The sequence below is a fragment of the Physeter macrocephalus genome, chromosome 2 (assembly GCF_002837175.3).
Source record: "Physeter macrocephalus isolate SW-GA chromosome 2, ASM283717v5, whole genome shotgun sequence".
Taxonomy (NCBI): Eukaryota; Metazoa; Chordata; class Mammalia; order Artiodactyla; family Physeteridae; genus Physeter; species Physeter macrocephalus.
In genome coordinates, this window is record NC_041215.1 from 81,072,183 (window position 1) to 81,098,183 (window position 26,001).

General features: G+C 36.7%; 1 protein-coding gene across 5 annotated transcripts in view; it reads right to left on the minus strand.

Annotated features, from left to right (window-relative positions):
* Positions 1-17,199: 17,199 nt before the first annotated feature.
* Positions 17,200-26,001, minus strand: part of LNPK (lunapark, ER junction formation factor) — an 84,244-nt gene continuing 75,442 nt past the window's right edge. For 2 of the 5 annotated variants that reach the window (XM_024122292.3, XM_055088692.1), the window contains 2 exons: positions 24,256-24,338; positions 18,124-18,216 (listed from right to left, as the gene is read on the minus strand). In XM_024122292.3, coding sequence (XP_023978060.1) covers positions 18,208-18,216; positions 24,256-24,338 — 92 coding nt within the window. In that variant the 3' untranslated portion in view covers positions 18,124-18,207. The other 3 variants (XM_024122291.3, XM_055088687.1, XM_055088695.1) reach the window with 2 other exon arrangements.

Genomic DNA, 26,001 nt, shown 5'->3' on the forward strand with positions numbered 1-26,001 from the left:
ATGGCTCACGGGCCCAGACGCTCCGCTCCCGCGGCATGTGGGATCCTCCCGGACCGGGGCACGAACCCGTGTCCCCTGCATCAGCAGGCTGACTCTCAACCACTGCGCCACCAGGGAAGCCCAAGGATTAACCTTTTAACTGAGAATGATCTTAAGGCTGGACACAATTTTCATGCTGAGCTTTCAATTACTTAAAGATATCGCCACCGCATACAGAGGTGTTTACATTTACATATACTAGTAGATCAGCCTTAAAAATAGCCACTCGTTAACTTGCACAATGGCTGGTAAAGAAAGCTCATTTGTTGCTATGTGTGCATTGCTCTTGCTCACGTGTGTTAATGAAATACATGTGAGCTAAAAATGCAAACTGGGAAGTAAAGAATATCATTTTTAATGCATTAGTATTGCTATCAATTGTATATGCTAACAAAATACATGGAGGGACAATCCATATGGACCCTTCAAATTTCCTTTTAGCCAATAATTGTTCTTTTCTTCCTCACCCAACTTTTTACCATAAGTGATAACATTAATTGCCTTAATTCTTTTCATATTGTCATTCATTGTGGGGAACGATAGAATTGGCCAGAAGTCTATAAACAGAAAGGGCATGAGGAAAAGCAAACGGCTTGGGTAATCCACCGTTTGGACAAAAGTTTGGCTTTACTTCATCGATTGGGGGATGGGGATGGAGATGAGGGGGGAGGCAGTTGGTGGTTGGGGGTTAGGAAAAATAGGAAAAAAAATAGAGTTACTTATTTAGCTTATCTAGATCATTGCATTCAGGTAATAATAAAAAGAATTTTCATAAATCTATTTTCCTCCAAAATCCACTTGACTTTTGCACTATGGCACATTTCACTCTCAGATCCTCACAAACATTATAACTTAATCTGCTTGATTAAATGTCGTATTGACCTAAAAAGGAACTGTTTATAGTAATGTCCAAGGCACTGGGAGAGCAGCTCTCTTAAGTCAAAACAATGCGGTCTCTATTCTTAGGAAAGGAATAATTAAAAGGAGAATCTCCCCTTGGACATAAACCACCTTGTCCATCTCCCCTGCAAAAGTCCCAGAAAAATCTAGTCTATTTACTAATGTTCTGGGGCTCATGGATTATTTCTGGAGAACTCAAATATTTATTGATAAGCTACCAACTGCTGTGTACTGGGAGTACAGCAGGGAACAAAACTTTCAGAAATTTCTGGCAACATGGATTACTTTCTACAGGGGGAAAGGGTGCAATAAACAAAGATGCAAAATATACACACGTTAGATGGTGATAATACTGCTATTGAATATTAGTGATAATAGAGAAGTTTTAGACAATTTTAACAGAGGAAAAAAGAAGGAAAGGGAATGGAAGGAAAGGAATGGAGGGATATTTTAAGGAAGGTGTTGTCAGGTTAGGAAAGGCAAGTTGATATTTGAGTAAAGACCTGGGGATGGGGGATCCAGCTAAGCAAAAATGTTTAAGGCAGAGGGACAATTAAGAGAAAAGGCTCTGAGGCAGGAGTATGGCTGGCATGTTAGAGGAAGGCCAAGGAGGCCAGTGAGGGCAAAGAGAGATGGGATAATAAGAACAGGAACATCAAGCAGAGGGTGAGGGTGGATAGTGTAGGACTTTATAAGCCATTGCAATGTCTTGGGCTTTTACTCTAAATAATATGGAGAACTGTGACTCTAAACTATGGACTTAAATGTCTGTCAACAGATGAATGGATAAAGAAGATGTGATATATACACAATGGAATATTATCCAAGCATAAAAAGGAAGAAATCCTGCCCTTCACAACAACATGAATGGACTCTGAGGGCACTGTGCTAAGTGAAATAAGCCAGAGAAAGACAAATACTGTATGATATCACTTGTATGTGGAGTCTTAAAAAGATGAACTCAGAGGAATAGAGAGTGGTTGTTACCAGGGATTGGGGGGTGGCGGGAGAAATGGGGAGATATTGGTCAAAGGTTACAAACTTCCAGTTATAAGATTAACAATTTGGGGGATCTAGGACTTCCCTGGTGGCACAGTGGTTGAGAGTCCGCCTGCCGATTCAGGGGACACGGGTTCGTGCCCTGGTCCGGGAAGATCCCACATGCCGCGGAGCGGCTGGGCCCGTGAACCATGGCCGCTGAGCCTGCGCGTCCGGAGCCTGTGCTCCGCAACGGGAGAGGCCACAGCAGTGAGAGGCCCGCGTACCGCAAAAAAAAAAAAAACCAATTTGGGGGATCTAACACACAGCATGGTGGTTGTAGCTAATAATACTGTATCATATACTAGAACACTGCTAAGACAGTAGCTCTTAACTTTCTCTACTGGTAACCATGTGATAGGATGGAGGGGTAGCCAATACTATGGTGGTAACCATTTTACAATTTATAATTATATAAAATCAACACGTTGTACATTTTAAACTTACACAATGTTATGTGTCAATTATATCTCAATTAACCTGGAAAAAAACCCAACAACAACAAGAAGAACAAAAAAAGATGAGAAACTATGGGAAGGTTTTTGAGTACAGGAGTCATCATATCCTATGAACAGGCTTACTTTGGCTGCTGCTGGGAATGGATTGTGAAGCAAGTGGATGAGTGCCTGTTACAATAACCCAGAGGAGAGATGAGAGGGCCTGGGGTCTGAAAGAAGAACAGACACAGAGCTCAGGTCTGAACAGCATGGAGTGAGATTAGAGACTGCTCACAGAGACAGCCAACATCTAGGTTACAAATTAATTTATTTTATAAATTCTAATTCATAAAATTTATGTACTGTGAAATCAATCCATCAGTGAGAACATAGCTTAGTGGCCTCCAGTGTTAAAATTTGTTATAAAATACATTGTGTGTACATTCTTTAAAGTCACTACACATCTGCATTAGAAGTTGAGTCAAATGTTCGAGGAATGACAGAAGGACCTGTGGAGTCTAGGGGATCTGTGGAGCACAGCATGAAAACTAGAACTCCCTAGGCTGTTAGGAAAGATGCCATATCCTGTGAAAACTGACGGAGATGGCCTCAGAACACTCTTGGGAGGCATCAGGAGAGCCGGGGGCTGTTGAAGTGACGGGAAGCAATAGGACATCCCAGTTCCTCATCACTTTTCTGGGAGGGCCTGAGTCTCACAGCCCTGAACTACTTCCTTACTTGCCTTCCCAAACATCTGGCGATAATGTTTGACAGCAACATGTGTTAGTAGAAGTTTGTGTAGAACGCATGTTCTTTGTGAATAGAACCATCACAATGCATGAATTACACATAAGAATCAAGAGTCATGAAAACTACATGCAAAAGCCATAAAGGACTAGGAGAAAGGTTGATACCAACCCCAAATTCAATAGAAGGACATGCAAAGTACTGGGGATATAGGTGCTGGGTGAGCACAGGATGATCGCAGAGGAGGGATAGGAGAGGAAGGGGAGAGGGGCCAGACAAGGCAGCTGACTAGTGTGAGGACCTTTGTGGGGCCAGTGCCTGTAACCAAAGGTTAAGTGGAGAAAGGCAGCTGGTCATCAATGCCTAGACCTCTAGGTAAAGCCCAAGGGCATGGGAGCTGTGGACAGCAGCAGTCCATACCCTTCCCTCCCTGGCTTCAGATGAAGACCTAGATGCACAAAAAAATCCAAAATCAAGGTTTCTTCATTTCATTCAAAAATCTTAAATTTCAGAGAAGATAAGCATCTATATGAGGGGCACAGTGTCCTGCTAGAAACAATTCCAATTCAACAAACATGCATGGAGAACGTACTGTTTGCCAAGAACTGTTCTAAGTGGAGAGTTGAAGGTACATAAGAGACAATTAGTCCCTCAGTGAAAGTGCAATCCAGGAAGAAATCTGCATCCTTTGTACAAACCAAACCAGCATTTGACATGTACTCAGAAAAACATTTCAATAGACAAGAAATATTAGATATTTTTCAGTACTTTCAGTAAAAATCTCATTGGAGAGACAAATTTTTTAATGGCACAGAATCAAAGAATTTAGATGTTGGTTTTAGAAATTCACTTAGTACCAAGAATAGAAAGGTAATTTATGTACTGAGCAACTTATAATCACCTTTTCTGCTGTTGTCACAAATCAAGTCAACTCTGTATGGTAGCACAGAAGAGACACAGCTAACAGTGAAAGCGGAAAGAATGCGCACTGCTCCTTACTAAGTGGAGGAGGAGCCAGCAAGAAGTACCATATGCTTTTTTAGCTTCTAAAATAATAGTAACATCTCCAATACTGTTTCACAAAATCTGGACAACCCAAGGAGTGAGTGTCTTACCAAAGGGACTCTTCAAGATTTCCTTCAGAATATTACTATGGAACATTTTTACAGGATATTTTAATCACTTTAAAGTATATAAAGTAAAGAGAGTATTGCTGGTAAAAAGTCAGCTTGAACAAATGGATAAGACTGGAGGTGGTGTGATACAGTGAAACATTTATGGATCAACCTAGGTTCAAATACTGCCTTTCCCACTTACCAGCTGTATGACCTTACATGCATGACTGAATTTCCTGGAACTTCAGTTTCCTTATCTAAAGAATGGAGATAAATAATTTTCTATTCCAAAGAATTCTTCTAAGGATCAAATGACACTGTGTATATGTCTTAAAGCAGGTTGGGTATATATTAAGTATTTAGTCAACTGTGGTTTCCCCAGTAGGAAACCAGCACATCAGGGGGGGGCCTCCAGGTACACTAGCCTACATAAATAGACATTTAAAATAACTACCCATAGGGCTTCCCTGGTGGCGCAGTGGTTGAGAGTCCGCCTGCCGATGCAGGGGACGCGGGTTTGTGCCCCGGTCCGGGAGGATCCCACGTGCCGCGGAGCGGCTGGGCCTGCGCGTCCGGAGCCTGTGCTCCGCAGCGGGAGGGGCCGCAGCGGTGAGAGGCCCACGTACCACAAAAAAAAAAAAAAAAAAAAAAACTACCCATAAAGTAAATATTTCTACAAAATCTTAAATGTATTCTAAATTTACCTATCTAATTTTCTAAATCATGAAATTCATTCTCATCTCTATTACAAATTGCCACAAATTCTCAGTTTGGGAAGCTTGAGTCAGATTTTGCTATGATCTCTATCATATGACAATTCCAGAGTAATCTGCACTAAGATACATTACTGCATACTGTACTGTGATTATTTCTAAATGTTTATCAGAACGCAGATTTAGGAAATTATTTAACCATCCATAGAAAGCAGTCTCGACAACTTGTGAGATTTCCAAAGAAATATATTAAGGGAAGATCAAAGATTATGGTGCTATATTGCATAAAACGAAGCAACTGCTTATTAGAAGACAAAAACCTTTGATTCATTCCTCTTAATTAAAGGAATTAATGAGCTATGTATGCCTATGTGCAAAGAAAGGAAGGTGGAGAAAGTATGTAAATGCACAGGGGCTTTCATAAAAATCTACAGGCTGAGAGTACTTTATTTAAGCTGCTGGAAGAAAAGAATTATCTGAGTTTCTCAGATTCCTTCCTAATTTTTAAGTCCATATTTTTCATAAAGCATTCGTTTCTATTCTTTATTCCAAAGTAACAGAGGTCTCTATATTTTTATTTTTTCATTCATTCATTCATTCATTTATGGCTGCATTGGGTCTTCGTTGCTGCGCATAGTTTTTTTCTAGTTGCGGCGAGCAGGGGCTACTCTTCGTTGTGGTGTGCGGGCTTCTCATTGCAGTGGCTTCTCTTGCTGCGGAGCACAGGCTCTAGGTGCGCGAGCTTCAGTAGTTGTGGCTCGCAGGCTCTCGAGCGTAGGCTCAGTAGTTGTGGCGCACGGGCTTAGTTGTTCGGTGGCACGTGGGATCTTCCTGGACCAGGGCTTGAACCTGTGTCCCCTGCATTGGCAGGCAGATTCTTAACCACTGCACCACCAGGGAAGTCCCTCTATATTTTTACCGCCTAGATAAACTCATTTTTTCTCTGGCTTTTGAAGCTGAACTCTTTCCCAAGACTCTGCATATACGAAAATGTTCTGAATTTGGAAATAACTGAACTATTAATTTGAATTTAGAAATCCTTCTGTAACACAGTGATCTGTTGTAGCTCATTATTCTAGATTTTTAATTTTTTACTTTAAAAATTAGACTTGCTAAAAAGTAATGCACATTCTTGATATTCAAAGTACAGGGGGAAAAGGTGAAAAAACAAAGTAACACGTATACTACAACCCAACTATAATTAGTTAAAATTTCTTACATTTTTATAACACTTGTTATATTATATTTTTATAAACTCTTCTCTCTCATATATCTATATACTTGTAGATAGATCTATATTTATATATTTATATAGATATAGATTTATCTCCACATCCTTGTATATGAGAACAGACTATATATACCATGTAACCTCATATCCACTTTTCTCTTAATATTAAATCTTCAGCGTTTTCTCACATTATTAAAAATACTTCAAAAATATTTAAATGCATTATTTAAATACTCACCCACTTCTGAGCATTTTGATCTATTTTTTTTTCACTATCATAAATAATTCTGTGATGAACTTCATTTTACAATGCAACAGGTTTAGACCTACAGGCAAATGTACAAACTCAAACTTAAGGTATATTCTGAAGGAGAAATAGAAGAGGAGATACTAGGGTAAGGAGGGAGACCAGGCATTCAAGCGCTCAGCCTGCGTTTGCCTGAGTGTAAGGGAAAAGAACTCACTACCACTTGACAGCTGCTTCGTGGTTTATAAAAAGTTAAGGGTTCAAACCTCTTCCCAGTGACCAGATGCCCATGGCTTCAGGTGCTACGGAACGGTCAGTAATTTACTCACGATTTTGATGACAGTTCATGTGAGAGAAGCTACAGGAGGCAAGTGGGACCCCACACACAGCACCTTGCTCAGACACAGTTTGGTTTAAGAATACAACTGTGTAACTATCAATTTATAAAGCATGTAAGCTAAAAGGACTAAAGACTAAAAGAGAACCTAAGGAAGAGAAAGCAGTTAATGCATTACAATGACAGAATGCAGTGAAATAGCTTCTAAAATTTTTATCATTGTGCTTTAGATTTCTTATATTAAAAACCAAGAGAGAAACAGACAAGTATTGGTGAAAAAAACTAATTTTATGACATCATTGCATGAGCAGGAAGTTTCTGGGTTGTGGGGAGGGAACAAGTAGGGGGTTGGGGGGAGGGTGGTGAGACTTTAACATTTATACCATCAAAATCCAGTAAGATCCGGGCTTCCCTGGTGGCGCAGTGGTTGCGCGTCCGCCTGCCGATGCAGGGGAACCGGGTTCGCGCCCCGGTCTGGGAGGATCCCACATGCGGAGCCTGGGCCCCGCAACGGGAGAGGCCGCAGCAGGGGGAGGCCCGCATACCACAAAAAAAAAAAAAAAAAAAAAAAAAAAAAAAAAAAAAAATCCAGTAAGATCCTTTGGGATTCCCTACAATACCCCTACCTTATTTTCAAAATGCAATCTCACTAATCTCACTAACACTGTCGAGTTTTAAGCAATTCTCCTGTCTAAAAGTGATCACTGATAAAGCTATCAGCAATCTAAAAACACTCAAGACCCACACACTAAACTATAGTTCCTTTTTTATACTAATTTTGCCACTGCTGTGGCCATTGCTGCTTTGTACCTGGCATATAGCTTCTGGCCATGGGGATAATTTGATGGGTTCTTTAATGCCCAAAGAAAAGGTACTTGAGATTCAACTGTGGTTTTTTTTAACATCATTAATTTAAATATTACAGTAATGTTAACTGGTATCTTTGATAGTTAGCTATTCTCCTAGAAGAGAGCTACAGAGTTCCTGCTCTACTGACTCATGGTCCCCTTTGAAAATTACATGAGAGCTATGTATTCTCTTCATAGAAAAATGTGCACGCACACATATAAAATTCTGCAGAAAATTTCCAGAGGTCCTTGGACTCCCTGAATCCCCGTTAACCTCTATGTCAGAAAGAGAAGAATTTATAGAGAAATAGTAAACAGGCTGAGAGGTGTAAAGGGAGATAAAGGAAGGATGGGAAGCAGACAAGGAAGTTTCCCATTCTAGTCCAGACTTGGCCTAGACTTTCCCTATTTACTTTTCACAGCAGCTCTGTGTACTACATATCATTTTCTATGGTCAAGGAAACCAAGGTTCAGAGAGGTTACCTAACTTCCCTACAAGGTCATTCTGCTGGAAAGTGGCAGAGTCAAAATGCAAGCCTGGTCTCCTGACTTTTTAAGTCCGATGTACATTTCACTTAGGACTTACTAAGTCAACTTACTGCTTTTTCATCTTGGACTTCCTAAGATAGAACTGACCTATTAGAATAACCACCTAGTAGACTATGAACTCCCTGAGAGTAGGGTCCATGTCTCACTCATTTTATATCTCCAGTGCCTGACACACAGAAGGCACTCATCAAAGGAGAAATGAATATTTAAATTAACACCCTGGGGCAACAATCCCTTAGACAGTGGGAGAAGCTACATGCAGCTGTGTGTGATCAAAAAGATCCTTATCATCACTAAATATTCCTTTAGATGACCACTGGGCACAGACTTCAATACATTTTAAACTACAAATGGTAAAACTCTTGTACAGAACCAGCATTGAATCCTTTTGAAAAATAACCTATTTATAAAGCACAAAGTAGCTTTACAACAAACCTGTCTAATGTTATCATGTCAACAACATCTTTTGATAGTGAACTATTGCATCTTATGAAAACCAAACTCGTTGAAAATAAGTGCATAAATTAGGACTGTTTTCAAAAGATACTTAACTTTACAAATGTTATAATAAGAACTTAAATGTATTTTTGTTGTTTTTGCAATAATTGCTCTGAAGATGAAAACTAAAGCACCATTTCAATGTAGTAAAGGTAATTGCTGCATTTACTGCTCATGTCATGTTGATTTATGACCATGTTATCAAAGGTCATCCTTCTGTACTCATACATTATCAAATTTGAAAGCACAATATTTGATTCTGACCAACCTTTAAACTGCCCACAATGTGTGTGAAAAATAGATGGAGTTCTACCTTGGGTTTAAAAAAAAAAAAATGACCCATGTTTCGGAAGCAGAAGGGTCAAGAAGCCAGTGGCAAGGTTAGATATCAGCAGCATGAACCTCGCAGTGTCTTAGCTTATCAGTGAGGTCTAGTACAACGATCACAAGCTAAAATTGCTGTACTAATGAAGACAAAGGTCTAAAAACTTAGATAGCACAGGCCCTCTGACAGAGGGCAGTATCTTGTGGACAATTATGCGAGATAAGGACATAAATCACCCTTTAGAGACAATAAAACCTATAATGCACAAATTGAATTGTTTACATGTCTACTGGAGACACTGTTAAAAACAGAAGTGTTCGCTGCCATACCTCTTGTTACTCATCTGCAACACAGTAGCCCTGAATTCCCCTTCTTCATTAGAAGGCAAGTCATCTGCTCCCCTTCTCCTCTTCCTGCTCCAAACACACAACACTACTGTCCAATTTAGTAGTCCTGTGCCATCCTGACCTAAAAGGAGTGCTGAACATTCATGCTTGCTTCAAACTATTGCTTACAATTGTTTGCTGGGAGGAGAAATAGGTTTTATCAGAATCTCCTAAAACCTGAACAGCTGCTGCTCTTGCCTTTGCTGGTTGGGGGAGGGGAGGAGGTGTGGCAGGGTGGGGCATCAGGCAGCAGGGAAGGAAGAATCCCCACTCTTCAGTAAGGATTGTGGCTGTCTTTAAATAAATAAAACGCCATTTAATTCCATCAAGCCCAACTACAGGAGACTGCCTTATTGAAGAGAAGAAAGATCATACAAACATACAAAAAGAATCCAGGTCTTCAAAAACCAAAAGAAAAAAAAAATCATTCTGAAAAGAATACACAACGTCCACCCAAAACATGTTTCAAGCATATCAATTTTATTTCAGCCAATTTTCAGGTTAGATTATTTTATAAAATTCACAACATCCTATACTGAAAACTCATGTATTCTTTGGCTGTATGAAGACTCATAATTGAGAATACAAATTCACTCCTAATTTTGATTCCTTCTTGTTCCTAGGAAAAGGGTTTTTTTTTAAGCATACCACTATAATTTAATAAAATATGTCAATACTTGGCAGGTAGGCCAATCCTTTAGAATTCTTGCTATAGACAATAAGGCACAAGTAGCCTTTCTCATTTTCAGAAAAAAATAACATAGCTGACTATAATTCATAAAATATACCACACTAATGCAAGTTTTAATTATACTTGCCATGTACTGTAAACTTTGCCTTTAATGATTTTTTTGAGGAAAGTAATCAATTTTAAGGTCTGAATTCCTATAGCTTATATATTGAAAGAGGAAATATTCTTAAATTATATATATATGTATATATATATATAGTGCGTGTGTGCATGTGTGTGTGTGTGCATGTGTGTGTGTGTGTGTGTCCAGGCTCCATCAATGTCCAAAAAGCAGCAACTTAATCCAGAAAATTCCTAACTTAATGTCAGTTGCAACATTAAATGGTCAGAAATGAGATAATGAATAAAAATAAACATAAAAACAAGGCATTTTAAAAAACCCCATTCCACAGGTAAGTAACATATGGGATCGGGGGTGGGGGGAGTATAGGGATCTTCAAGAATGGGAGTTTGCTAAAGAACACAAATTATACATACAATTTAGAAATCATACCCAAATAATGGACTCACATGAGTCAAGGAGGAGCTCTGACACTGTGGTCCCCCCCAGCACACCAGTTCTTAGGCCTTCTCCAGGTCTGTTCATTCACAGTTATTGAGCATCTATATCAGGCATTAAGAATTCAAAACAAATGAATCCTCCCCACCCTCAGTATGCTCACAGTTTCCATTTTCTTATATCTTGAGCCAGTCCTTCTCACTTTCTAGCCCCAATTACTATATTTGTAGGAGTTTCAGATGGAAGTAGCAAACCACTAGTGCTGATCAACTCAGGTCTATCACTTATAGGAATCCACTCTCTAAACGTACATGTAGCAGAGACCATGCTAGGTTTTAGTTTTGTTTTAATTTGTGCTGTTTTGTTTGAAGAGAAAAAAAGTGAGAAAATAAAAACTGAGAAACATGGCCTTTCTTCAGTGTTTACAATCAAATGAGGGAGGCAAACAGGAGACTACAGGTTACACCTGGTATATAAAGTACAATGGGAACAAAAAGCAAGTGACTGCTTAGGAAGGCTGAGGAAATCACTCAGATTACAGACAGAGTTAGTTCTTAAAGAAATGAGAGTTGACAAGAGCAGCGTCATGCAAGATCAGTGCAGGGCATCTCTCAGAAGTATGAAAGCAAAGACTCACCTGTGGTCAGAGCGCAAGGGAGAATAGTGGGAGACGAGGCCGGAAAAGTGATTTAGATTCTGAAGGCATGCTTACAAGCCACCTAAGGAGTTGGCCATACACAAAGGAGCCTTACAATAATTTTTAAAGTCTGTGTCTTAGAAAACTCCAACAGCAATGTGGACGATGTATTAAAAAAAAAAAAAGACAAAAGTGTCCGTTGGAATTTTCCTAAATTGTGAGAAACAAGCTTTCTGGCCCTTTCCCTTCTCAATAATTCAAATAATTTGAGATTTGCAAAATTCTTCACACTATAAAATCTGCATTAAGACTGCAGTGGTATTTCCCATTGTGTGTGTGTGTACATGCACGCATACTACCATTCAACAGATAATTTATTATCTCTTCTATACGCCAGGCACTAGGAATATAATAAGCTAAACCAGACATGTCCTTGCCTTCAAGGAGTTCATAGTCTGGTGCAAAAGATAATATTATGAAAGAATTTCAAGGGGAGGGTGTGTGTGAGTGGAAAGTCTGACAAGTGTTAGGCTAAGAGAAGATTGCCCTGAAGAAGTAACAACTGAGTTGTCACAGAAATGAGAAACCCAGGAGCCTGGGTCTATTTCTTTCAGCTACCAAAGAAAAAGAAGTAGAGGGCTCGTAGGTAGTAGCAAAAAGGACAGGACTTAAAGATCCTAGGTTCCACTTCCATTTAAAATATCCATAAACTAAGTGATCTTGGGAAATTAATTTAATCCCTGCTTGACAGGATTCCATCCTCTCACATAGCTCATAGTCTCACACAGACTGTAAGAGAATGTATATGAAAGTACCCAGAGCACAGCGCCTGACCAAGAATAGGTATTCAAAAAAATGTACATTTAATTCCCCACTTTCTTTATCCTTCAAAATCAGACTAAGACAGAAATATTTATTTCCACAAAAATAAATTATTTTTCCCAGTTTTCCTAAATCAAGTGCCAGGGATCTGGTAAAAGTCTTTGGCAGTTGAAGATTTGGCCTATTCTCATATAATCCTGGAATAAGAACTTAAAAAACTAATTTATGAGGGAGATTTTTGAGAACTCTTTTTAATCTTCTCAGAATGCTTCCAGATTCTATCAGTTGTGCTGCCAAAGAAAAAAGGAAGGCATAACTATCTTTTTAAAAAGAGAAAAATGCATAAAGCAGAAACTCTAGGTTTTAGAAAACATTAAATAATACAGAACTATATAAGTGGATAGTATTTTCTTCTCCTAAAACTACATGAGTAGTATAAATTAAACTACATATAACAGGACCTTTGAAGGAGAAGAATGGGAAATTAAATGGAATCTAAGTTTCATACAAAGGCAAACCAATAAAGGTAACTGGAGGGATATCTACTATTCAATAAATGCGACCATTTTTTTAAAGGAATTTTTAAATAGTATTAAAGTAGAAAATGTAGATTAGTTTCTGAGGAGGAAAGAAATTAGACAAATAAATAGTTTATGGATTGATACAATTTAATAAGGTTTAATTCTGTACTCATTTTAATTTTTATTCTTATAATTATATTCTCATAAATGTACTTTCTATATTTATATGTTTATATTTCCAAACTCAGAGCCTGAATCTGTGGACATTAATCAAACACTTTAAAGGAGGTCACCAGCAAACTTTTTAACCAGTCTCATTGGCTTCCACCTTTTTTTATGCATAATAAAGTCAACTGACCAAGTGACCATGAACAAAGACTGACTGGGGCTCCTGTTTTTTAGCAGCTGTTCCTCTTCAGCTCTGACCATGTTGTTGTGTGATTATCTCAACTGGTTTTAATCAAGGCAGAAACTGAAGCTCTATCACTGAACTGTTTAAAAATAAGACACTAGTTTCTTGTATTAAAATTGTTTGCAGTAACAGCAACAACACAAAATCTGTTTGTTTTATGTCCACATTTTACTTATTAACTTGGTAGAGTTAATATATTTAGGTCTTTAATAACTTTGAAACAAGTCAAATTACAAATTGCAAGATTTAGCAGATCATTGATTCACAACTATCTCTATCTTGGTCTATCTTTACATAAGTACTTTTATTATTTTTAATAGCTCTTTGGGAGTTCATACACTATATCTAAATCCCTTTTATAATTTTTACAATGAATTGAAGTTATAGTAGATGACTTACCACATTATTTTTCTTTCAATTTTCTAAAGCAGCTCTGTTCTCCATAACTGTTTCAAAATAGCTACCATAATTCCATAAATTATCCTCATTCTTCGACCCTTCCGCTAACTGATCTGCACACAAGCCAATAGGTAATACTGTAGAGTAATACTGTAAAGTGGTATAAGGAAAAAGTTTTAAGATAGTTAAGTAGTTACTGTCAGCTGGAAATAGAAGTAAACATGTTACATATTTTAAATAATCTTTAACACCAATATTGATTGTATATAAATGGTGTGTAAAATGTATAAAAATGGTGGTTTAATATAAAGCATCCTACATTAAGAGCTGAGATCTGAGTTCTGACTTGGCTCAGGTGCTAGCTCTCCCTATGACTTTATATAAGTCATTTAGTATTTCCAACACTCAGCATACAATATTTAATGAAAAAAATCATTATATAATTAGAATCTTCCCCCCCACCTCATGAAACGGTAGCTCTCCTGATTCAATTATGTTGACCAAACAATAGTGACTGTGTCTGATGCATACAATGAGAAAGACCAATTACAAGAATAAAGGGCAAAGCTTAATAACAATAATTAGCAAAATTTCTAAACTTGGGCTCTAACTGGAACTATTTCAATTGAATTCAACAACTACTTACCGAGTGTCCCCATATCTATGTGAGTGGGAATATACCCCAGGCAGAGAAAGAGTACCAGGAGACTGGGGGATTAGAGAAAAAAACACTGCATATGCAAACCACAGAAAATGGTATAGCTACATTAAAAGCATGGGGGAACAAGGAGAGAGGAACAGTGGCAGTAGTTGTGGTGAGAAATGCCAGAGTTAACTAGGAGCAAAATTACACAGGCTTTCTGGGCCATATGGGTAAGTTTGGACCCCATTCCAAGAACAATGAGGAATAATTAAAGGGTTTAAGCAATGGCATGACATGACTTGTTTTCCAATTGTGAAAACTCTTTCAGGCTACAGTGCACAGAATAGATAGCTGTGGGCAAGACTGGAGACGAGAAAACCAGTTAAGAGACAGTTTTGAGACGAAGGAGGCTTGAATTAGAAGGCAGTACAACAGTAATAAGAAGTAAGACTTCTGAAGTCATTTGCCTGCATTCAAACCCCAGATTTTCCACTTACCAAGCTGCTTACTCCCTACACCTGTTTTCTCATCTATAATCCAGAGGAAAAAATCCTCACAGGGTTCTTGCCAAAGAACAAATGAAATAATACTCATACAACAGCTGGCATGTTGACTGGCACATAGTTAGAATGCAAATGTTTACTATCATTAAGTAATGTTAATGGGATGGAGAAATGAGAATATAACTGAAAGATGTTTAGGATACAGAAATTGACAGTTAAGGTACAGGAAAAAGGGTAAAGGAATGAGTGAACAGATTCTAGTTTCTGGCTTGAATAGTGGCACTATTTGATGAGATGAGAAACACAGAAAGTTTGAAGGAGAAAATGGTGTTCATTTGTTAATAAATTGATTGAGAAAGACATTCCAACAGGCAGCTGAATATATCGCTCTAAAGTGAAGGAAACAGATCAAGGGTGAAGATCTGAGAATGAGAGAGACAGATGGTAATTAAATCCATTGGGGTTGACCAGAACCTCTAGAGAGAGAATACATAGAGTGAAGAAATGCTGACAAGGTAAAAAGTATGAAACACCAACATTTAAAGGATGGGCAGGGGAAGAGAAGCCTGCAAAGGACACTGAGAGAAAGGGGCCAGAGGAATAAGAACATTAGTGTGAGAAGTCAAAAGCCAAAAGAAAAAAAGTGTTTCAAACTAAAGGAAGTACTCAACAGCGCCAGTACTGCCAAGCAGTGGAATAAGTTAAGGACTGAGAGTTTCCACTGGATTTAGCAACAAAGTTATTCATTCACATAATAAATGTGTCAAACATTGTGCTAGGCCCTGGAGAAACAGGTAAATAAGACAAGAGCCTTGCACACACAGACTCTAAGTCTTGAAGAGATACATTAAACTAGTAAACAGATAAAATACTTACACATTATGATAATAAAGTAACATGACAGAGTAAAAGGCAGAGGCCAGCTTTAGATGCAGAGCTTGGGAGGGCATCTCTCTGAAGAAAGAACATTTAAGCTGAGACCTAAGATGGGAAAGGGTTTAGCTTGGTCAGAGAACTGAAAGAGGCCCTGAGACTGCAGCATAATGGTGGAAGAGCCAAGGAGAGAGAAGCCAGGTCATGACTAGATTATGCTGAAGGTATAGTGAGAAAAATTTAGATGATGACCTGTTGAGCATTAGTAAGTAGGGAAGTTAAGATTACTCTAACTAACAGCACTTATTAGTTTGCTTTTCCTCATTTACACTAGTCTTAATAATCAGAAATAGGACATTTTACCACTCTTTCAACCATTAGCTGTTTATTACAATGTCAGAATAAATTTTTCTATTTTAAAGGGTACTATATGATTACAGTATGTTACCCATTGCATTAATTTACCTTTTAACCTTTTTCCATAGATACTTCTCATAATATCTGCTTAATTCTATCATTAAATTATATTTCTCTGAGGTACTCCTCATTTTCCAGTAATGTACATCAGAATTTGAATGTTTTATAACAAGAAGACTCAGCAAGGTGTTACTAAAGTGTAATGGGCCAATAACGCACAAAAAATCTGCTGGGCTTCATCAAAAAAAAAAAAGAGAGAGTGTCTATATTCTGTAGTATTATATTCCACAGTTTCAGGTTCCTATTTCCTTAACCTATGCATTTATATACATGTATATGATAAAGAAAAGCTGATGCAGAAAACGTTGGCTTGATTTTGAACAGCTGAATTATATGTGCATATAATTTATAGGAAGAATTTATAGCCCTTCCATATTTCACAAGGCTATCAATAGCATAAAATGCTACCATTTACTTAATATCTATTAATTATCAGGCAGTGAGCTAGGCACACTACATAAATTATTTTTAATAGTCCCCATACCTGAAAAAGTAGGTATTATTCTTCCAATTTTACAGGCGAAAAAACAGTCTCAGAGAGATCAGCTGACTTGCCCAAGACTGAAGAGCTGGAATTTAAGCCTAGTCCTGTAATCTTGAAAACTCTGGTCACTATGCCATGATGCCTCAGACTATTAACAACAGATTTAGGTTCCTTAAAAATACCTATCAGATATAAGATATTAAATCATAAAGATGAATTTTTAAACGATAACAAATGGTATTTTAGTAAATTTTTAATAAACTGTGTACAACTTAGAAATATTTGCCATATACACCATTCCTATATATTCCTCCCTTTGGCATAACTTGATTTCAATTTTTTTTAATAATAGAAAAGAGATAAAAGGAAGAGAGAAAAGATAACAACACTGTACTTAAAGTACAAGAATTACTATTCTGGGTCAAAAAAATTTCCCATTTAATCCTTAATACACATATTAAATCCAATGAACTACAAGTAATTAACTGTCTATTCTCACAAAACTATGTCTCTCAAAATTAAAACCAACGAATGGCCTAAGGATTTCATGAATCAGAAAAATCTAACCTCTGATTAGAACCTCTAAATGTCACTATTGCTCTAAATTCGAAAGGCAACAATTCTGAATAAAAAGAGCATAATTTGCTCTTAGCAGAATCTATTGATTTATTGAATTGAGCTTTTCCTCCTAAGACTTTTCAGGTAGGCATGTCAGCCACCAAGATACTGTCTGAAGAAGTCTAGGGATTTAACAAAAAGAAACTGCTGCCAGATCATCTTTATTTTCCTTAACAAAATACACAATAGAGCACAAAATTCACTTATAATATCATCATTATTTTACAAATATAAATAATGCTCAAAATTCAAGTACAGTCAAGTGCAGAGATAGTTCCTATATGTTAATATGTAAACATAAGCTAATTATATATATCAGGTACCTCTGGCCCAGGTGCAAAAAAAGAGACATCAAAGGTAACACTGCACTTGACTGTTCGACTGCATTCTTACTGAGAATTCATACCAATGCCTATATTGTTACTGTAATAACTTTCATACCTCTTAATATAAACGCCTAAATAGACATTTTACCCCCTGGAAAATATCTCAAGAGTTAAAATTCTATCCATTTTAATGATGTAGTATTAAAAATCTTGAGTTTCATTCCTTAAAACAAACGCTATTAGAACTTATTCCTAACCAAAGTTCTTCCTATGTCAAAATGGATAGTATTTACAGGTCACAAATAAAAAACAAAACTGCTATCATATTTGTTTACATTTAGAATGGAAAAAAATACCTAAAAGCTGTCTAAACTGTGGTTTTTATACATTAAAAAGGATTTTACTTTACTGATATTACTTGCTTTTAATTTTAATAGCCAGTAGACATAACTTTGACATATTGAAATAGCTAGGCAATCTGAAATTCAGATGACATCAAGCATGTCTTTAGAGGGGGGAAAAAAAAAGAAAGCACCACCTAAGAAAGCAATAACTGACATCAACAAGACTACAAATATCCAGTTGAAGGCACGTGGAAGCATTTACTACATTGTCGAAGATTCTCCACTTAGTTCAGGATTAGGAATAGCATCAGCTCTGGGAACTGTTGATTTGGATTTATTCATTGAGGTTTCCTCATTCTCGGTCTCTTCCTGCTTCTCCTCTGGTTTCTCTGCGCCAGATGCTTGTTCAATCACTGGGTCTGTCTGCTCTGTATCCTGTATTTTGTCATCTGTCTGCTCTGTACTGTTATCTAGAACATCTTGTTCTTCTAAAGATTCTGAAAAGATAAAGAGTCAAGACTTTAGGTATACCCAAATGTTAAAACTACTAAATAAGATAAGCACAAGCAAACATGGACTAAGAAACAGTAGAATGGTCTAACATTAACCTTAAAATCTTAAAAAATATGTACTTAACTTCCTACAGCATACCATATATGAATTGGTATGAATGAAGGAAAAAAACAATTTGGGGGGAAACAAACCCATAAACATACTTTTACCTAAAGACCCATAGTTCATGAAATATATGAACTTTCATAATATTTAAGAACTTCAAGATGGATTTGAAAGTTGAATGTCCAAATATATCAAAGTCCCAACAGAATTATGTGCTATAAGACAACAGCCCAGCAAAAAAAGCAAATGTATTAACTCCCAGATTGTTTCCTAAAGGAACTGGTCTCCCTTGCGTCCAGGCAACGCTGTGACCAATGTGTAAATGTGTACCTTTGTGTGTGTATGTCGTGTGATTTCCCATACTGATTTACATCTCTATTATCCATGACTGGGGAGGTCTGGATCCACCTTTTCCAAAGGCATGACAAATCCTCCCTCATCCCTCTGCAAGAGAAGTCCTCAGGATTTAAACCTCTGGGTCAGAATATGCTACATATTCTACATATACCTTGAATGCTAGGGAGAGAAAGGGAAGAGTCTTTTGCCCCTGTCTCCACAGCGGAGGCCAAGTAGGTCTTGGTTCCTACCTGAAAACTTATTCCCTTCAAACTCTCTTTTGAGTTTCATTAAATTCAAATCTCTTAATAATAATTTAATAATAACAATAATAACTTTAATTCTTTAAAGTTTATAGAAAGGGATAGGAAAGGGAATGACAGGAGCAGAAAGCTTTGAGCCACCCAATTTCCAAATCAAAGATAAAAACCTAACTTTGAGGTGTTTCTTTGTTTTGTTTTTGTAATAAACAGCAACTAATATTATTGTTAGGAGAAATATGGTTAAACTACATCGGCTAAGCAAATAAGCCAATTTTCATACAATCACAGAAGATCCCTTGCAATAAACTACAAATGTTACTGATTCAAAAAATCTGGAGGGGGCTTCCCTGGTGGCGCAGTGGTTGAGAGTCCACCTGCCGATACAGGGGACACAGGTTCGTGCCCCGGTTCGGGAAGATCCCACATGTCGCGTATTGGCTGGGCCCGTGAGCCATGGCCGCTGAGCCTGCGCGTCTGGAGCCTGTGCTCCGCAACGGGAGAGGTCACAACAGTGAGAGGCCGATGTACCGCAAAAAAAAAAAAAATTTGGAGGAAAGGTCAGTCTACACTAGTAAAAAGTTCTAGTTTTGTTCCTTATATAGTACAGGCCAGAATTTTGCTAAATAAAATTAATTAATAGTTTTGCAAAGAAATTATGTGCTATATGCACACATATTGACATGGAGGTCTTACAAATTCATGGTTTTATCATATCAGTTTTAATAAATACAAATTATCAATATATCAAACACTCTATGCCAAGAGTCGAAAAATATTTTTAAAATTATATTTAAAACAGATATCTTCGACCCTAGTTTACAGAATTAATTACAATCTCTTTCTCTCTTTTTATATATAGAACAAAAGGCCAAAATTGCATAGTTAGGGACATCCAAGTTAATGAGATTTTACTGTATGAAAATTTCACATGCTCACAAAAAGCAGTGAGGAATGTTCACATGTCACAAAAATGCTATTTTTATCTTAAAAGGAACTTAAAATGGCACTGCTGCACCACTTGGAATCTTACAAAAATCCAAAGCAGAAAAGCAGTAGGTCATTTGAGTTGTGTTACTTGAATGTTCCAGCGCTCAAAGAAAAAGCAGAAAGTGAAATGAAACTCTATGGACATGTACAGATCATTTCTGCTCTAAGGGCAAGCAAGCTCTTCAGTGGAAAATTTCAGGAGTCACTAACCATTTGTAATTCCACCTTCACATATTCATCCAGAGTAGAATTTTAAGAGTCATGATTTTCCACAACTCTCTGGCCATAGAGCAATACTTACTTGCCAAGAACTTTACAAGTGGTTATAATCTAGTAAGCCCTCCAATAAAGTCACATGAAATGAAAGAACAAAAAGCTCAAAATTCAGGACTCAACTCATCAATAAACGTGCTTAAGTGAACATAGGCCCACACAGTTTGTCATATCTGTTTGACAGATTGCCTCAGTACTAAACTTAAAACAGGAGAGGTATCAAAGTTCATGATTTATCGTATTAAAGCTCTGTGATGTAACTATTTTCAGAAACGGATACATCCCCAGTCAAATCCGATTTAATTTTAAAATTCTGGGATCTTAAAGAAGTAGTTAATACAAAGAGGAGAACTATAATACTTAATTTTTTAATGTCTATAGAGGTGAATTCTAAGAAATACCATGTGCTGTCATAATTAGAAAATAGCATTGTATACAAAACTTGCTCATCAATACTGCACTGTATTTCAGAAAATATACAGAAGACTAAAAACTGGTGAAATGATGAGTAGGGCTGGAGAATAATCAAAAAGCCTAGTAATGACTACTTTTCTTCCCCCAGGTCAATTTTTAGAAAAGTAATTTTAATACCAGTTAACACTACAAAAATTTGGTATGTGTCATAATATCCATAATGCAGATATCAGCTAGTCTAAACGACATAGATATTCAGTGTCTGGTTGCCAATGCCATTTTGTGAGAGGTCATCCCAGTAAGTTTGAAGTAAACTAGGTGTGCAAGATTAACAGAGAATTAATTACATATCAGTTTAATAACTAAACCACAGAGCTTTATAACAAGTTTATTAAATATATTCCAAAAGTACTTACTTTATTTCTGTGGGGGTGGGGTATCATTTGCCTATTCTAATAAAAACAGTGAATTTTTTGTGTGAAGTTTAAAATAGCTTGGTGGTATAAAATACATTACAGTAGATGTCAATATTTGGGCATAAAATACCAAAAGAGAAACCAGCTTTCATGTTCACACTAATAAAACAGGCCTACTCTCCCTGTGCAGCACCAGTTTAAGACTAAAATTGATGCAAGTTACATGAATGACCTAATTCAATCTGTAAGAAAATTTTAAAAATCACCTTTGACATCTGTAATGCCAAGAAAACAATAGATCACAATGTGATAAAACAAATTACCCAAGGGATTTGCTCCTTACCTGACTCCTACCCCTGCCCAACTCTCACCCCAATATCCTTGAGAGAGAAGCTTTTTCCACAAAATTGTAACAACTGGCTTCCACTTGTCTGGGCAAGGCTTCTGTTCAGCTAGACAGAGCTCAAACTCGTAAAACTGAGTGTAACTGTACAGTGAATACCACTGCCTCACCTGTAAACCACACACATGCAAAAACATCTAAGAAGATCACCTTACCTTTAGGTTTTTATTCTAGCTCTTAAAAGAATAACTTTCTAAGAAAATTAAAGAATAGTCTAGCAAAACAATTTCATATATCCCCAAAAGAAACACATAGCTTCCACAGCAAAATACATGATTCTATTTAGATTATGCCTTCCAAAACCCCTCATATTTTAGTGATTTAGATTCTTACTTTTTATTCTTTTTTACAATAACTTAAAAAGTTTTTTTTGCCTTGCTAACACATCAGTACCTACTATATGCATAGACTATAAAACTTACCCAAAGGAAATTTGTTAAATTAAAATGGACAATTTGTCTTTGAACTCACAGATTTTAAACAAACAGTTTTTGCAAGATTTTTCTGCCTTAAGAAAAATGGCCAACTTATATTTAAGGATCAAAGACATGAATTTCATCCCAAAACTCAACTCAATGGTTCAACGAACAAAATTCAAATAAATGATAACCACCTATGAGAAAACAGCTTATCTTAAACACACAGAATGTTGTGTAATTATTTACCATTGGTGAACAAATCCATTAGATGAGACTTTAGAATGTCATTATTAAGTAATAATGTAAAACTATTAGGTGAAGGTGTTTTAGAAAAGGGAATCAAAAGGCTAAAAGATCTATATGTCTAAAACAAACATGCAAAAACCACACTACAGGAAAGTTTACATCTTGAGTAAGCTATACATACCTAAATATAAATAAAGGTATAAGTTTTTTTGATCTGATACACAGAATTCAATAAAATTTATATTATCAAATAGTTCAATTTCCTAGAGCATCATAATAAGCAATACTAAAAATAGAATTTTCCCCAGTTCAACATAACCTAATGGTAACAGTATATTGCTTAAAAGAAAGGAAGAGCAGAAATCAGATTATCAAGATAAATTTCACCTTATATAAATTTTAATCACTATTTTTGATAGTACTGATTAGATGCCATGAGTTTTATTATTAGCAAGTTATTTCCAGTTGAATAAAAGCTATATTCTACTAAAATAATTACATAAGATCTAGCCAAATATAACTGAACAATGAAAATGATATTAACATTTTTCAAACATGCTAACTCCAAATCACTTTACTAAAATACTAACAGTGTAGAAACCCTGTACTCTAATTATTACCATATCTAACAAAAGAATGCTATGTATCAGTTATTTTGGAAAATACATTTTTTAAAAAAAGCAAAACTGATAAACCCACTTTAACATGGCTTAGCAGAGACTCAAATATTACTGTACTATTCATTTCACAGTAAAAGAAACCGAGGAACCAAAAACCAGTTCATTAGTTTGGCATACCATATCTAGTATGCTTTTAGATAAAATGACAATCCTAATATCTTGCTTTCTCTAATAGTCTATTACCAAAGCATCTGTATACACAGTTCTAGAAAAAATACTAGGAATTCAAATGAGCAATTAATGGGAGGAATTTCTTCTAGGTCTCCTTCTTTGATGAAAACTTTCCAAGGTTTCATATGTTGTTCTAAAGAGTGGTCTAAAAATTTCAAAAGCCTTCTGCCTCATCCTAAATGCAAAATCTTCCAGTAGCAGGATCAAGACAAAACTTAATTTCAAAGTCTTGCATCATAAATTGAAAAAAAAAAAAAAAAAAGGTTTCTTCTATTAACTCTAGATTTATATAAATTGGTTGTGGAATATTTTTTTTTCAAATGTTTTTCCATTTAAAGATTCTTTTAATAATAGCTCTGGGGAGTAATTGAGGCTTGTACTACATTAATTCTTTTTTTAATTTTTTTTTAAGATGTTGTGGGTAGGAGTTTATTAATTAATTTATTATTATTTATTTTTGCTGTGTTGGGTCTTCATTTCTGTGCGAGGGCTTTCTCTAGTTGTGGCAAGCGGGGGCCGCTCTTCATCGCGGTGCGCGGGCCTCTCACTTATCGCGGCCTCTCTCATTGCGGAGCACAGGCTCCAGACGCGCAGGCTCAGTACTTGTGGCTCACGGGCCCATCCGCTCCGCGGCACGCGGGATCCTCCCAGACCAGGGCTCGAACCCGTGTCCCCTGCATTAGCAGGCAGACTCCCAACCACTGCGCCACCAGGGAAGCCCTGGAATATTTTTTGAAAAAAAATTCACATGGAAGAAAGTTACACCTTTGGGTTCCATCTGTAAATTCAGTAATGCAATTTCAAGGAGCTATTTCAATACTTTAAAAAAATATAAATATTAAAACAGGAAAGTTTTTCTTTCAGACCTCAAGTTTCTACGTCAAAAGTGTAGAAATCAGCAATCTAAGCCCTTAATCACATTGGCTGTCAGCAGAGAGAGTAGCTGATTGAGATGATATGCTCCTTACTTCATAGTTCAATTTAATCATAAAGGTATGCTACCAGCGTTCGAATAAATGCAGCTTTATCCGTTCATCAGAAATACTTCCTGTCGCTTACTAATAGAATCCAGCTTGGAATTGATAACTGTATATCAACAGTGTTGAGACAGGAGTCTTCAAAAAATTTTTCAGTCTTCTGGAAAGCCAAAGAAGTAAAATGGTGCTCATAATAGCCATTTTGATGAATCCAAACAGAAGAATGAAGAAGTTACTACTCTACAGACTATCTTAACCAAATGGAATCGCTTCAGTTTCTAGCACTGTGGAACTATCAGACCCTGCCTCAATGTCTTCACCTATTAACGTTACCTTATTAGGGTTGACTTTGAGCCAGTCAGACTTCATTCTGGAGATTTCTGACAGAAAATGAGACATCTGGGGTATTGCTCCTCCTAGATTAGATGAGAAGGAAAGGTATAGCTGGGTGTTGTTTTGCTAACTGTGCATCTTGACCTTAGCAGAAGATATAAAGTGTGGGACTCATTATCAAGATATCTATTTTGTTGGCTGTTTTTTCTTTTCTTTTGTCCCAACTATTGGCTTTCAAATATTCACTTTAGCTTTCATAAGCAAGGTTACTCATGGAAAGTACTCCAATTTTTCCTCTAGGCATCTTCAGTACGGAATTCTTTAATTTTCAGTTCCAAGAGGCTTGCAATGGCAAAGCAGATGATTTGCATGTGACAGCATGCAGCTCAGAGCATGACTTAAGCAAAAGAAAAAATCTGATATTGTGTTTGGAGTCGATGTTGCAGACTTGGAGAAGACGAATGCACTGATTCAGTGTTGGAAGTACACAGGCCTCTTGTCATGGCTATCTGTATTCAAATTCATTTTGATATTTGTTAGTAAGCCAAAATCCAAGCCCAAGTCAACACACATATTTTAGGTTCATTCTTCGAAGTTAAAAAAAAAAAAAAAAAAAGATACTCAAAGTTTCATACTAAACTTTAGATATGTGAAAATTCACTGCCTCATATATTATTCTCAGTTTAAGCACTTTTTCTACTACTCAGTGATTTTATAAAGAAATCAAATATATGTAACTGATAATTTCAAGAAGTTAAAAAGATGCATACTGACTACTACTTAAACTATGTGAACTAAACTTCCCATATGGATTTTCTTTTTCTGTACCAGGTAAAGCACCAAAATATCAGGGCCTCTGTCATAATTTTAGCAATCTTCATAATTCAGAGCTGCTTAACAAGCAGCTCCTCACCCAATACTAATAACAAGAAATAGCTGGCAATTAATAGTCAGATCTTCCATCTCATCTTTTCCATTTTTTCATGAAACTTCCTCAAGAATTCCTAAAACAGAATTAAAAGATAAGTTCTAAAACTCAATGAATCCTTATAACTTCAGTTTCTCTAAAATAAGGTTGTTTTACAACAAAGGCATTCATCAGCAGCGTTAAATCTTGTGGACTCAATAAATTGTCTGTTTCAAAGGAACACCAGTCCTATCAACATAGTCTTCCAAAGAATGTAAGGCTGACTTTCCAACTCCAAAGTTTCCGGCTTTCGAGTAACTTCTATTCATTGAAATGGTAGGCACAAACCTATTTTTATCAATGTTAATTACAAATCTTATAAGAAATTTACCCTTATGAGTAGTAGTTTCATAATTCTCATAATCTGCTTCATTTAAATAAACTGAAAAATAATTCCATGAAAACATTACTAGTTAAATCTCCCAACAGTTATTAAAAGAGGTAACTCCAGAAATAATATTTACCTAGCTATTTCTAGATGCTGCTTAACACAATATAACCTGTATTTTAAAACTGAAACACATCATAACAGTTGCACAGGAGGCCACAGTATCAGAACAACAGCTGATATATGCATGCTGCAAATCTGATCCATTCTTGTCTAAAACATTATTAAGAGACAAAACTTTTCTTTTTTTTTTTCTTTTTTTTTTTTTTTTGCGGTACGCCGGCCTCTCACTATCGTGGCCTCTCCCGTTGCGGAGCACAGGCTCCGGACGCGCAGGCTCAGCGGCCATGGCTCACGGGCCCAGCCGCTCCGCGGCATGTGGGATCCTCCC